Here is a 14,446-nt window from a genome sequence, read left to right on the forward strand (position 1 = left end):
GGCCGAGACCTGGATTCAAACCCAGGTGTCTCAGTGGTGTCGGCTCAAGTGCTGACCGCCGGGTCTTCTGTGCATAACATCTCATCTGGACACAGCGATGACATTTTACAGCCCACCAATTCATCCGAACACAATTTGCTAACGCCTCACCTTGGACTTATAGTGTCAAACATTTGTCACGAGGCCAATGGATGTGGTCCTATTGCCAACAAATATTTATTGTTTTATTTATTGGTGGGGCCAGTGGCAACCTGTACCGTTAAAACAATAAAACGGAACGATAAAATGTAAGCAGTTCATCCTTTAACACCGACTAACATGCAAATCACATTTTCCTATTGCTTGTCACCTTTCAAGGTCACGGGAATAAGAAAAATAGGTATATGATCTTTCACTTCTGTGTTCTGCTGCTGACCTGGCAGTCAGGCCAGTGGGGGAGCGCTGCGCTACGAACCCGGCGTCCCGAGTTAGGATCCCGCATGCGGCCACCAACACCAGTGACGATTATCTGAACCGGTCCTGGGCCTCCTTCTAGATCGACTCAGCCTCAAAAGCATCACCACTGTGGAGACAAAGGCGGCCGGGCGTGGTTGCCGGCCCACCCACCCCCCAAATCGTGCGCCGTGCCGCCCTTCGTAGGTGCTCGCTCAGCAGCACTTACCCCAACAGTCTGTTCAGGCTATACGGGGGATCTTTGTCTTAGCATGACCCACGACTTCATTTCACACGGCACCTCGGCCACATCAGGGCGCCACTGCTCCAGTACTGCGAGCCATGCTAATCGGGTGCTCGAGGAGGGGAATACTTTGACCTGGTTAACACTGTGGTTTTGTCATTTTTGCGACATCAACCACTCCAACAAATGTTTCGGTTAACCCAAAGCTTAGTGAACGCATCACGGTTCAAAACAGACTTTTATGGTTCGGTTCTGGTTCACTATATGATTTTTTTAAAGCGGTTTAAACAGGTTAAACTTACGTGAAAGAGTTCGTGCATAACCAGTTAATGGCATTACCCAATACAGAACATAGTACCAGTTAATATAATTACACAATGCAGTACACAATACTCAATTAATGCAGTACATACCCACTTAATGGCATGACACAATGCAGTACATAATACCCAGCTAATAGCATTACACAATTCAGTACGCAATACCCAGTTACTGCAGTACACAACGCAGTCCGTACACAATATGAAAGCAATGCAGTACACAATGCAGTACACAGACCCCTGCTCAGCGGAGTATGGAATCTACAGTGACGATTATTTATGTTGAACTTCTTTCGCACCCTACGTAGCCAACCGTGCTAATCGGAGATGCGGAGTGGCGGCCAAGGGATGAGAACCCGTCTTCCGGGAGGACGTCCATCGAGGAGATGTGATCGAGCAACGATATCAGCTCGCGAGAAGGCGCTGGGTAGATTACAGTTCATTTACAGGACCTTCGGAGATGGTTGCAGCGTTGGGCAGGCCTTCATCCAACAGTGGATTGACTATGGTCGAGGATGTTTTTGCCCAGAGGTAAAGTGATTGCCATTATCAATGTGTCGGTGATCATGCGTCTACGTTTCAGTGTGTTAGTAATTTGCTTTGTCAGTGTGTTGGTAATTACCACGTGATGTGTTGTCAGTGTGGTGGTGGTGGTTATGGCTGTGGGGTGGTCATCATATACTTTGGGTGCCACGGTGGCTAGGAGATGTTAACTACCTCGCCTGGTATGCAGGAGGTCATGGGTTCGATCCCGACACCTGTATATTTGGAAATTGCAAGTCTCTCTCCCCGTGGTCGCGTGGATTTTTCTCCGGGTTCTCCGGGTTTTTCCTCCACATTTAGAAATGCACATTTAGAGTATTTGGCTGCTATAAATTTCCACATCATAAGCCACTTCTTGGAATTATCCCACGGTGGATTGACTAAGGCCGATGATTTTACCGGTAAGTCAATGATGTTTTGGGCTCGAGGTAGAACACTGCACTGTGGTATCTCCTATTGCAGGCAAGCCAACTCGCGACATATGACCTCGCTGCGTGAGTTCATCCACTCACTCCAAGCTGCTCTTTGCTGCTAATGCTGTTGATGCGACTGCTGTTGTTGCTGATGCTGTCGCCAATCTGTCCTCTATTCCTCGCGTCCTTGCGTTATGTATGCTCCGCCGCACTGATCGTGCGATATAATCAGCCACCTGTTCATACCCCCATCTCTTCATGGAGAAATCAATCACAGCTCATGCCGGACAGGACAATTGGAGGCGGCGCATGCACCTCCTGCCATATTCTAAGTTCATAAGCCTCAGCTCGTAGGCAGTGGTTGTTTAATTAGCCCACCGTAAGCCTCAGTCTTTGACTGCGTAACGGTCAACACCACCACCACCATCATCTCCATCCTGCCGGCGGTGATGAGTATAAACCCATTATTGTGGCAGTGGTTAGCGCTCCGTGCTATGAACCTGAGAGATTCCCAGACATAACTGGCAAGTCACATCTGAACCAGTCTTGGTCTCCCCCATCATTTAATAAAAAATGACAAATATCCCCCGTATAGCCTGAACAGACTGTTGGGGCAAGTGCTGTTAGCGAGCACCTATAAAAGCCGGGACGGCACACGCGGGGGTGGGTGGCCAACATTACGCCCGACCGCCTTTGTCTCCCCAGTGGTGATGTTTACACACCGCACCAGGTACCCATTTGAGGCTTAGTCGACCTAGGAGAGGCCCATGACCAGTTCAGATAATCGTCATTGGTGTTGGCCGTGAGCAGGAATGGAACATGGGTGGCCGGGTGCATCACGCAGCACGCTTACCGCTACACTACCGCTCCCACAAATACAAACACACTGAACAACCAGCGTGGTGAAGTATGGTCACACAATCCCATTCACACGTCATGCGGGGAAAGCCTTCATCCAGTCGTATATTTACAGAGGGCTGCAAAAGATTCTTAACTAAGAACAGCATTCCTGCTTATAATGTACATGTAACATGAAGCAAACATCTAATTACACTACATCTACACGTCGCTTGAATTCCTGCATAACCAGGGCCCAACGGCACGGGCGATGTCTGGCCACCATATTTTCTTCAATCACTGTGCTCAGGGCCGGCAAAGATGCCCTGAATCTGGAGGGAGGGCGCGGTCAATGCTCTTCAGAAATCTGCGGATGATCCAGCAAATAGCCAACGGCCTTCATCGCTTCTGCTCACAACTTTCAAACTTCCAGATCCTGGGGAACAAAAAAAAACTCGGTCCCATTATCTAATACCAGCCTCCCGATGGAACCAGATGGGTTCATGCCACAAAAAAAGTGGCTGCGATCGAGTCCTGACCTTTACAACGAAAATTGAAGCCAGATTTGAAAGGGGGGGGGGGGGGAAACTCAAAGGAGGTGACACATTCATCGATCTGTCTTCTAGCCCACGATTCGTTTTTGGAAGCAATGTCTCATACTGGAGCTGGACAGACTCCTGCCGTGCGCCCAACGCTGTGGCTCATCTGGAATATGCTACGTTAACGCTGTAGCTCTTTTTCAGAAGCCACGTGGCCACCACAAATGATAGCTCAACGAAGTTGGCTTATCACCATGTGGACATTTATCGTGAGCCAAAATACTCTGAAGGCGCGGCTTCGATTCTAAACGTTCGAGGTGTAAAACCGGAGGTACCTGGAGAAAAAAATCCACGCGAATAACGGGGATTACCCAAGGGGGGTCCCGTGCTCGAACTGATGCCGCTGTTCAACCGGCACGCGAGCCATGTGGCCCCCGGAAACATCGTCCCGCAAAAAAAAAAATTGCTACGCGGACGACGAGGCCCTGTGTGGCTACGCACGCACCCGCAGCCTCTCCGGCGGCGGTGGCGGTCACCGCCGACTCCGCACCCCAACTACATCGATTTGCCTCGGTTTGTTTCGTCTCGACGGCGCCGGCGTAACACGCACTCGACGATTGCCTTCTGCGGCGAAGTGGTGGAGACGCACAAACGGCTGACTATTCAAAAATAAAATAAAAAGACCTGTTCCATTGCTTTGTCAAGTGCCGTACGACAAAGGAGATTTATTTTCCTCTTTATTGCAATGAAGACCAGGAAGTGCGCCGCTTCAAAGGCTCACGACGAGAAACGTTTGTGTGGGAGGAAAAACCCCCCTCGTTTTACGTTTTCCCTTGAACCCGGGGTTTGTAGCCCAATCAAGATCCAGGCACGGCTCTCAACTCTTTGCTCATTGTTGTTTCCCCCCTCCCCCACCCCCACTTCAACCTAGCGTTAGGTTCAAGGTCAGCTTTGTTTGTATTCGCCCGAGGGAATTTTTTTTTATTTTGAACATAACAACTCACGTTTATTTTTTTTATTGCTGGGAGTAAAGCGGCTCCAAATCAGAGCAACTGTCTCCCACCGCCCCCATGCCACCTGTCTCGTTTCTCACCACCTTGTCCCTCAACCAGCGCCCCTCGGGTTTATAAGGAGGCTGAGCTGCATCGGGAGATCTCACAAGACGGCTGAAGGTGGACGCCGAGCGACGATCTCCTGCAGCCAACGGACAGCCAACGACTGCCCCCATGGAAAAAGTCGTCAACTCTTCGGCTATGGAAGCCCCTCCGGTGAGTAGTCACTGGAACGCTCTTCCTTCCGGAATTTGGATTGAAAGCTAAATTTCTTTAGAACTGCTATCTTGCGTGTGCTTCGTATTCCCGCCACCCCCGCACCTCCGATTAGCATGGTTGGCTACGTACGGTGCAAAAAATAAAAGTTCGACATACATACACACATTCTCACAAGCTCGACCCTGACCCAGACCACCAATGTGTCTGCACATCCAACACAAATCTCCTCTTCATTCTCCTCCTCTTCCTATCCTTGTCTGTAAATCAAACACGAGTCAAATCGAGCACAATGTCCGAGATGGCTGGGTGGCTCGGGGGGCTATAGTGAGCAGAGTGCTCACTAGCTGAACTGGCATCACTGAGAATCCAGGTTTCAGCCACCTGTGATGAAAGCGGGGTCTCTAGTGTAGCAGTGGGTTGATGGTCTCAGTTCAGTCGCCAAATGACACGCACAAAAGAAACAACGTTCGATTTGGTTCCGCGCGTCATCTGTGACTACATTTCAGATTTTTAGATTTCAAATATATCGGGGTTCGCCTTTCATACGACAGATTCCTCTCCATGGCAGAGCCAGGAAGGTGCAAACGCCCCTCGTGTGAGGACCAGAGGCCGATCACTTGAAGGGACATCAGAGGGAGCTCTGTGATAGCGACACGTCGGATGACCAGTTCCCGAACATGAATATTTCCTTTTCTTTGTTCTTTCGGTAAAGTCACGTGGAAGGGAAATTAAAAAACGAATAAAAAATAAAACATTATAAAATTCTCACGACGTTTCAGCCACAACACAAGTAGCCTTCCATGAATGTTTCCCTTACACAAATGGGTGCGTTGCTCTGTGAGCTGCCGATAGCACCATCGGGATACAATTGAGGTGGGGAAGAATACTAAAGTAAATTAACACAGTACCCGCTGTGGTTAGTTTCTCTTTGTCCTGCGCTGTGTCAGCATGGTTGGTGATCGTGTTGTTTGATTGGGGTGCCACGTGGTGGCTAGGAGATGTTAACTACCTCGCCTGGTATGCAGGAGGCCGTGGGTTCGATCCCGACCCTGACGCCTGCATATGTGGAGTTTGCGGTGTCTCTCTCTCCCCGTGGTCGAGTGGATTTTTGTCCGGGTCCTCTGGTTTTCTCCTCCACACTTAGAATCAACGTGCGATCAGAGTATTTGTCTCGCTATAGATTTCCACGTGATAAGCCACTTCTTTGAGGTGTTATTTGCGACCAAGTCGCTTATGAAAAAAAAGCTTTACAGCTCAGTGGGCCTTACCTGGAAAAAAAAATTGTTTAGTTTTCATTAATAAAATAAATGATATGTGCTGTGTTAGTGTCGTGGTGGTGATCCTGTCTGTTGTGTCAGTACGATTGGTGGTTGTGTCACGCGCCGTGTCTGTGTTTGTTTCAGGCGTACCCAGCCCGGTCCAGGTTCAGCCGCAAGTTCATCATCATCTGCGCGTCGCTGCTGGTGCTGCTGATCGCGGTGGTGGTGGCGGGCGTCCTACTGGGAGTCTTCATCGGGGGCAAGAACGCGACCGAGGTGCGCGTGTTCGTGTGTTCGTGTGTTCGTGCCTGTGTGACGATTACCTGAACCGGCCACGAGCCTTCCCCCAGGTTGGCCCAGTCTCAAATGAGTAGCCTGGTGCGGTGTGTAGTAGTAAACATCGCCACTGGGGAGACAAAAGCGGCCGGGCGTGGTGTTGGCCACCCACCCCTCGTGTGCCGTGCCGGCCCTCACAGGTGCTCGCTAACAGCACTTGCTCCTAAAAGGGGGATCTTTGTCTTTTTATTTGGGGAGCGGTGGTGCAGCGGTGAGTGCGCTGCGTTCCGAACCCGTCTCCCTGAGTTCCATTCCCACTCACGACAGCGGCGATTATCTGAACCGGTCCTGGCCCTTCCCGAGGTCGACTCAGCCTCAAATGAGTACCTGGTGCGGTGTGTAATCATCGCCACTTGGGAGACAAAGGCAGCCAAGGATGGTGCTGGGCCTTAATGGGTGCTCGCCAACAGCACTTGCCCCAAAAGGCTGTTAAGGCTCCACGGGGGATCTTTGTCTTTGCGTGGAGAGTAGCTCTACCAGCTGTCCGTGGGGGATAAGGACGGCAACGTTGAGGAGCAGACGGTGCAGGTGAACCCCAAGGAGAACGTCGCCACCTTCTACATCCAGAACGGCAACGTCTCCTCCACCACGCTCCTCGACTACGGCAAGGCGAGTCCACCACCACGCAGCAGGAGCATTAACATCGTCATCATCATCTCGTTCACCTCCAGCCACCAACACCGCAACGACCTCAGACATCATCTCCGCCGACACCTCCGACACTACCTCGTGCACCGCCTCCACCGACTACCAGCGCGCAGCGACGATCTCTCGCCGACACTTCCCATACAAAGCCCACGTGCTTAATTCTGCATCGCCCACCGCCACTGCAGTCAATCCCGTCGCAAGCACCACGAGCTAGGTCCGCACGCTGCGCGGACAGCAACACCACCAACAACACCACCACCACCGCCGCCGCCGCTGCCGCCGCTGCCGCCGCTACCCACTTTGATATATATTTTTAAAAAAACTTCAACCCATGAAACTAAACTAGGTTTTACTTGACCAGGTAAGGCCCAACGAGCTCCGTAGCTCTCTCGTTTTTTTTTATCAGAAGCGACCTGGCCACAAATGATAGCCCAACGAAGTGGCTCATCGCGTGGAAATTTAGAGCAGCCAAATTAGACGAAACGCGTGATGTTGATTCTAAATGTGGAGGGAAAAACCGGAGGAGCTGGAGAAAAATCCACGCCACCAGGGGGAGAGAGAACATGCAAAACTCCAAATATACAGCAGCAGGTATCAGGCGTCAGGGTCGGGATCGAACCAACGACCTCCTGTATACCAGGCGAGGTAGTTAACATCTCGCGATCTGTGGCAGAAAATCACAACTGTGCTCCAAACAAAATGCACCCTCAAATCAATGTGCGCTGATGCCTACTTTACTGAGGGCAATGTTGGCACGTAAAATAAAGATTGATTTCTATAAAAAATATATGATGTGAATGGTCATGGTGATGTTGACGATGTTGACGATGGGGATAATACTGATGATGACTGTGATGTTGGTGATGATGATGATGATGTCGACGGTGATGTTGACATTTTGTAGAACCTCGTGGTGATGAGAACGAACGACCCGGGCGAGTGCTACGTGCGGGAAATTGGCGCCGGAGATTTCCCGTCGTTCTCCGAGCTAAGAGACAGCCTCAAGAATCTCAACGTGAGCACAACAACAACACGAACAACACCACAACAACACCAACAAGCGCCATTCTCCACTAAGTGGCGGTGATGCCACCACAGCGCTCATGCCAGGCCAGGCGTACTTCAAGGCCATGGGTTGACTGACTGAGATGAGATGGACAACGCAACCACCACCATCACGGCCACCACCGCCGACATCACAAATCCACTCACCACCACACTGTTGACCACGCACCATAGCACTGCTCATTATGTACACAGTGCTCACCACGTAACCCTCTCTGACACCCTGTCACCACAGCATACCTCTCACCACTCACCCTGCTTACCCCTCCTGCCCTCTCTAGCTTCATAAAAACAAGCACAAAGATCCCCCGTGTAGCCTTAACAGACTGCAGGGGCAAGTGCTGTTAGCGAGTAGCACCTATGAAGGCCGGAACGGCACACGAGGGGGTGGGTGGCCAGCACCACGCCCGGCCGCCTTAGTCTCCCCAGTGGCGATGTTTACGCACCGCACCAGGTACTCATTTGAGGCTGAGTCGACCTAGGCGTGGTCCACGACCGATTCAAATAACCGGTCACTGGAGTTTGACGTAAATCGAACTCGAGTCATGTTGGGTTCGTAGAGCAGCGCGCTAACCGCTGCACCACCGCTCACCCCCTGGCTTAATACAACACTCCTCACTCACTCCTCACTCACTCCTCACTCACTCCTCACTCACTCACTCACTCACTCCTCACTCACTCACTCCTCACTCACTCACGCCTCACTCACTCACTCACTCCTCACTCACTCCTCACTCACTCCTCACTCACTCACTCACTCACTCCTCACTCACTCACTCCTCACTCACTCCTCACTCACTCACTCACTCACTCCTCACTCACTCCTCACTCCTCACTCACTCCTCACTCACTCCTCACTCACTCACTCACTCCTCACTCACTCACTCACTCCTCACTCACTCCTCACTCACTCACTCTTCACTCACTCCTCACTCACTCCTCACTCACTCCTCACTCACTCACTCACTCCTCACTCACTCACTCCTCACTCACTCCTCACTCACTCACTCCTCACTCACTCCTCATTCACTCACTCCTCACTCACTCCTCACTCACTCACTCCTCACTCACTCACTCTTCACTCACTCCTCACTCACTCCTCACTCACTCACTCTTCACTCACTCCTCACTCACTCCTCACTCACTCACTCCTCACTCACTCACTCCTCACTCACTCACTCACTCCTCACTCACACTCACTCCTCACTCACTCCTCACTCACTCACTCCTCACTCACTCCTCATTCACTCCTCACTCATTCCATACTCACTCCTCACTCACTCACTCACTCCTCACTCACTCCTCACTCACTCCTCACTCACTCGCACTCACTCCTCACTCACTCACTCCTCACTCACTCCTCACTCACTCACTCCTCACTCACTCACTCCTCACTCACTCCTCACTCACTCACTCCTCACTCACTCCTCACTCACTCCTCACTCACTCACTCCTCACTCACTCCTCACTCACTCCTCACTCACTCACTCACTCCTCACTCACTCACTCACTCCTCACTCACTCACTCACTCCTCACTCACTCCTCACTCACTCCTCACTCACTCCTCACTCACTCACTCCTCACTCACTCACTCCTCACTCACTCACTCCTCACTCACTCACTCCTCACTCACTCACTCACTCCTCACTCACTCACTCCTCACTCACTCCTCACTCACTCCTCACTCACTCGTGCACAGAGGGCCCTGAGTGACGTCACCCGGCCCAACCGTCCATCCCCCAGGGTCCCACCTCAATTCCATTACCTCTGATCCAGACGGTGCAGGCACACATCATCCACTCTGTGGCAATCTCCCTCCCTCTGACCGCGGTTTCCCCTCTGTCCCTCTGCGTCGCTACCTGTACGCGACCTATCTCTCTGTCCACATGACTCAGAATCATAAAATGTATTACACTGGAGGAATCCGATGAGCTATAAAGCTCTTTTTCACAGATGTCCAGTTGGGTGCGCGGGAGAACGTTAACAACAACAAACAATAACGACAAAACGATGGAAGTGCGAAATATAGGAAAGGTAAAAAAAAATCACTTCCAAATATAAACACGTAAAATTAAACTATTTTATCTTACCAGGTAAGGCCCACTGAGCTAGCAGCATCTTTTTCAGCAGAAGTGACCTGGCCATAAATGATAGTTCAACGAAGTGGCTCGTCATGTGGAAATGTATAGCAGCAAAATAATCTCAATAATTTAAACGCATGTGGGCTGTTATGTTTCGCAATTTGTCTATTTCTTCATGGCTCCCTGTCTGTCTGCCTGCCTCTATGTCCCTCTGTCTCTCTGTCTCCCTTTGTCTCTCTCTCTCTCTGCCTCTCTGAATCTCGTTTTATCCTCTCTTATTGCCTCTCCATCTCTGTGCATCTGTCCCTCCGTTTCCTCATTTCTCTATCGTCCTCCGTCATGTTACTCCAGCTGTGTGTGTGTGTTTTTTTTTAAGTGAGACAGAGTGAGACTGCGTTGCTTCTAAACAATGTGGCAGTTGGGATTCAGTGCGCATAAGGCGGACACGGGTCAGCTTCCAGATGAGCCACTAAACAAATTAGAATTAAAGTTTAAAAAATGTCCACGCACTTGGTTGAGAGTGGAAATCGTCGGGGAGTACTCCGTGTGCCAGTGGACAGAGGAGGACAGGGCCTTGTCAGTGCGAGGGCTTCTCTCCAGTGGCGGTAGCGTGGTTGGCAAGGGACCCGGTGCAAGGAATGAAAGAGAGGTCGTTGACCCCTGTCCACCTCTTTGTAGCGGGCGTGGTAGAGCCGAGGAATCAGAACGTTGGCAGATGACGTCGCCGGTGGTGGTGCTGGTAGCGTTAGTTTGTTGTCCTTCCCCTGCATCTCCGATTAGCACGGTTGGCTACGTACGGTGCGAAAGAAGCTCAACATACAAATACATACACAGTGACAGTGGTGGTGATAATTATTGATGGTGATGGTGTTGATGGTGGCGCTGGTTGTAGAGGTGTGAGCAGTGATAAGTGGTGACGCTATTGATGGCCGTAGTGGTGGTAATAGTAATGTTGACAGTGATAGCGATGATGGTGATGATGATGGTCATTGTGGCAATAGTTGCAGTGGTACTGCTGGTGGTGAAGGGAATGGTGATGGCGGTGCTGGTGGTGACTGCGGTGACAGTCGTAGTGGTGATGGTAATGGCGTTAGCCGTGATTGCAATAGTTTTGATCATTAACGCTGCTGATGATGGTGGTGGTGGTTGTTATGATATTCATGTGTGATGATTGATGGTGATATCGATGCGGATAGTGGTGATGATGATAAGTTAAGATGATGAAAGTGGTGGTGGTGGTTATTAACGATAGCGATGATTATATATGGTCAAGGTTACCGTACTAGTAGTAATCACGGTTGCGGTGTTGACTGAACTCGCAGGGTCAGACGGTGCAGGCCAGCGGCGGCTCAGATGGCTCCACGTTCTTCCCCGGTGCCGAGATCTTCGACCGGTCCCTGTTCAGCCGCAGCGCCAACCTCCTCTGCCAGGACGTGAGATCGTTCTGGCTCGTCAAGGGCGGTGAGTACATCTCTGAGTACACAACCCAACGCAGGGGACAGAGCTGAGTACGGACGTTGGCAATGAGAACTCGGCACTGACTAGGGAACAATGCATGTCTAGGCTGCGCGTTCGGAGTGTTTCTAGCACACCATCACGCGAACCTCGATCATCCTCGCAGCAGATTTTGGCTAACCATCAAGCAAAGACGGTCACTGCATCGTGCACTTTCAGATGCAGCTTCTGCGACCATCTGGAATGCCCTTCCTTCCGATATTAGGAAGCCGCTGGAGTTATGCACTTTTAAATCTAAATTGAAAACGAATTTATTTCGAACTGTTTTTTGGCGTTTAGTTTCCCCGCACCTCCCATTAGCACGGTTGGCTACAAACGGTGTGAAAGAGGTTCAACATACAATACAAGGCTGATGTCTACTTTCTTGAAAGAAATACTTTACATTTATGTTCCGGTGAGCTGGTCAGGTATCTCAGAGGTCAAAGCTCAGAGTTGGCATCGATCGTTGAGATCCTGGGTTCGAATTCAGTGTTAATGGTCTCGTTTCGGCCACACAATCTGCATGGTCTAATTGTCATGCGATGACCATTTCTCTTTGTAGCAGCCGCCTGAGGTAGCCAGGAGATGGCAGTACATCAATGGATTGTTAATTCTGTCACGCCATTGCAACAATGAAGATGATGACGATGACGGGATGATGGATCATGGTCGAAACTAACAGCATCGAAAGGCGGGAATGCGCCCAAAAGGGCATCCACTGCCGAGATGTTAACTACCTCGCCTAGTATACAGGAGGTCGTGGGTTCGACCCCGACCCTGACGCCTGCTGTAAATTTGGAGTTTGCGTGTCTCTCTCATCATCATCACGGTGGCTTGGAGATGTTAACTACCTCGCCTGGTATACAGGAGGTCGTGGGTTTCATCCCGACACTGACGCCGGTGTATTTGTAATTTGCATGTCTCTCTCTCTCTTCCCGTGATCGAGTGGATTCTTCTCCGGGTCCTCCGGTTTTAACCTCCACATTTAGAATCGGAATGCTGTTATAGTATTAGGCTACGATACATTTCCAAGTGATAAGCCACTTCGTTGAGCTATCATTTGAGGCTAGATCGCTTCTGAAAAAGAGGTGTAAAACATTTGTGCATCGTGTAGTTAGTTAAATCATCTGGTGTGCAAGTGCGAGGTTGATTACACTGAAAGATGACGTGAGGATGACAAGGCTGTTTATTGATCCTGACTGGAAATGGAATCCTGAATAAGCAAAGTAAGATCTGAAAATCTAGAAAAGAACTGCAAACTCACATCTGTGTTGCTTGTTTCTCTCCTGTGACAGACCCCAACACCCGGGCACTATGCGTGACATGGAGGATCAGAATATTATGTATATTCCGTCGGTGTGTTACGATCAGGTTTTGTATTTCATGGTGGCGTTAGATTTTTGAGAGGCCCTTGTTGGTAAGGCCCTGCGTTAGGTTAATCAATGTGGGTGGAACGAGTAATCGGGTCACGGTGATTTATAATCTTAAACTACACGCGGGGTTTGTGCGCTTCTGCTCTCTCTTGGCTTTCATGTCACAACTCGTCCAAAAATCACCCTTCCGAAACCCACCGGTTGGAAACTGTCATGAGGCCTAAAGTAACAAAAAAATAAAACGTTCAACATTTTATCTCCCCACCACCATCACCTCAACGTTCGGCTGCCCAAAACTGAACATTTACCTTTTTGGATGGTTCTAGTTACAACTACAGTACATGCACATGTAGCTGGTCTGCCCTGGCCCCTCTTGAACCCTTTAGATTATATAAAAACAGTACATATGTAGACTGTATAGAGTCGGCCGAATCACGGGGAATGCGCCCCAATCTACATCAGATCGCAGCAGACGCACGCGGTGATAGGAGCCTGAAGGGGGTTTGTTAAATCTATTGGACGGGTAAATAAAAACAACAACAAGTCAACAATAAACGGAGAGCGATGATGTCTCTCCCTGAAAGGGGTCTTCGACAAACCAAACGCATTCGGCACGGAGCGAGTTACCTTGAGGTCGGTGTGAGCGACACGGGACGTCGTTCATCCAATCACAGGCAGTTACGATCACAACACTGCAGTAAAACAACAACAGCAGCAGCAACAACAACGATAATAAAGGATTGTAGTTTGGGGTTAAATCGCGTAAATGTAAAGGTGTGTCGTTCACTCACCACCACCCGACACAGCCAATTAGTGAGGTTTGTCACGTAAACGAAAACGCGCAAATTAGTTTAGGACTTCAGCGCAACGGTTGTGTGTCGGAGAGTAAACCCCGCACCATTTACAATTTGAGTACTGCGACGTTTCGCTCGTGATTACAACAACAACAACAATCAGCCTAATCAGGCGATCTGCCACAAACGTGTAAACCACAGCAAGCGGCACCATGAGTGGCCGCTACAGAGAAACAGCAGACGTCCTTCATATTGTACGAATACACTTTTGACTTTTTTTTATACGCTTCGTTATTCTCTTTGTTCGTCGCATGCCCGAGTGTGAACAAAAAATAAAAATGTTACTTGACCAAACCGCACGTGCGCGTGGAAGTGACTCGTTACGGCTCGCCATTAGGGGCCATCAATTTAGTAGGTACATTTAGTAGGTACATTTAGTAGGTACATTTAGTAGGTACATTTAGTAGGTACATTTAGTAGGTACATTTAGTCGGTACATTTAGTAGGTACATTCAGTAGGTACATTTAGTAGGTACATTTAGTAGGTACATTCAGTAGGTACATTTAGTAGGTACATTTAGTAAGTACATTTAGTAGGTACATTTAGTAGGTACATTTAGTAGGTACATTTAGTAGGCACATTTAGTAGGCACATTTAGTAGGTACATTTAGTAGGTACATTTAGTAGGCACATTTAGTAGGTACATTTAGTAGGTACATTTAGTAGGTACATTCAGTAGGTACATTTAGTAGGTACATTTAGTAGGTACATTTAGTAGGCACATTTAGTAGGTAC

At 49.6% G+C, this 14,446-nt stretch overlaps 1 protein-coding gene across 1 annotated transcript; it reads left to right on the forward strand.

Moving 5' to 3' along the window:
* The first annotated feature begins 4,294 nt into the window (after positions 1-4,294).
* Positions 4,295-14,009, forward strand: LOC116944613 (uncharacterized). The gene is made up of 6 exons (XM_032958336.2): positions 4,295-4,596; positions 6,003-6,134; positions 6,666-6,803; positions 7,747-7,857; positions 11,312-11,450; positions 12,779-14,009. Exons 1-6 carry the CDS (start codon positions 4,555-4,557, stop codon positions 12,877-12,879), a joined length of 663 nt encoding a protein of 220 aa, XP_032814227.2. The 5' UTR covers positions 4,295-4,554; the 3' UTR covers positions 12,880-14,009.
* The last annotated feature ends 437 nt before the right edge of the window (positions 14,010-14,446 follow it).

This window comes from Petromyzon marinus, chromosome 21 (genome assembly GCF_048934315.1).
Source record: "Petromyzon marinus isolate PM22_M1 ecotype Great Lakes invasive population chromosome 21, UKy_Petmar_22M1.pri1.0, whole genome shotgun sequence".
NCBI classification, from domain to species: domain Eukaryota; kingdom Metazoa; phylum Chordata; class Hyperoartia; order Petromyzontiformes; family Petromyzontidae; genus Petromyzon; species Petromyzon marinus.

Bases quoted from the DNA above. Each gene is read 5' to 3' on its own strand.
- LOC116944613 (XM_032958336.2), top strand. From the start codon at position 4,555: ATGGAAAAAGTCGTCAACTCTTCGGCTATGGAAGCCCCTCCG. The intron at 4,597-6,002 runs GTGAGTAGTCAC...TGTTTGTTTCAG, and splicing joins CGGCTATGGAAGCCCCTCCG to GCGTACCCAGCCCGGTCCAG. The intron at 6,804-7,746 runs GCGAGTCCACCA...GACATTTTGTAG, and splicing joins CGCTCCTCGACTACGGCAAG to AACCTCGTGGTGATGAGAAC.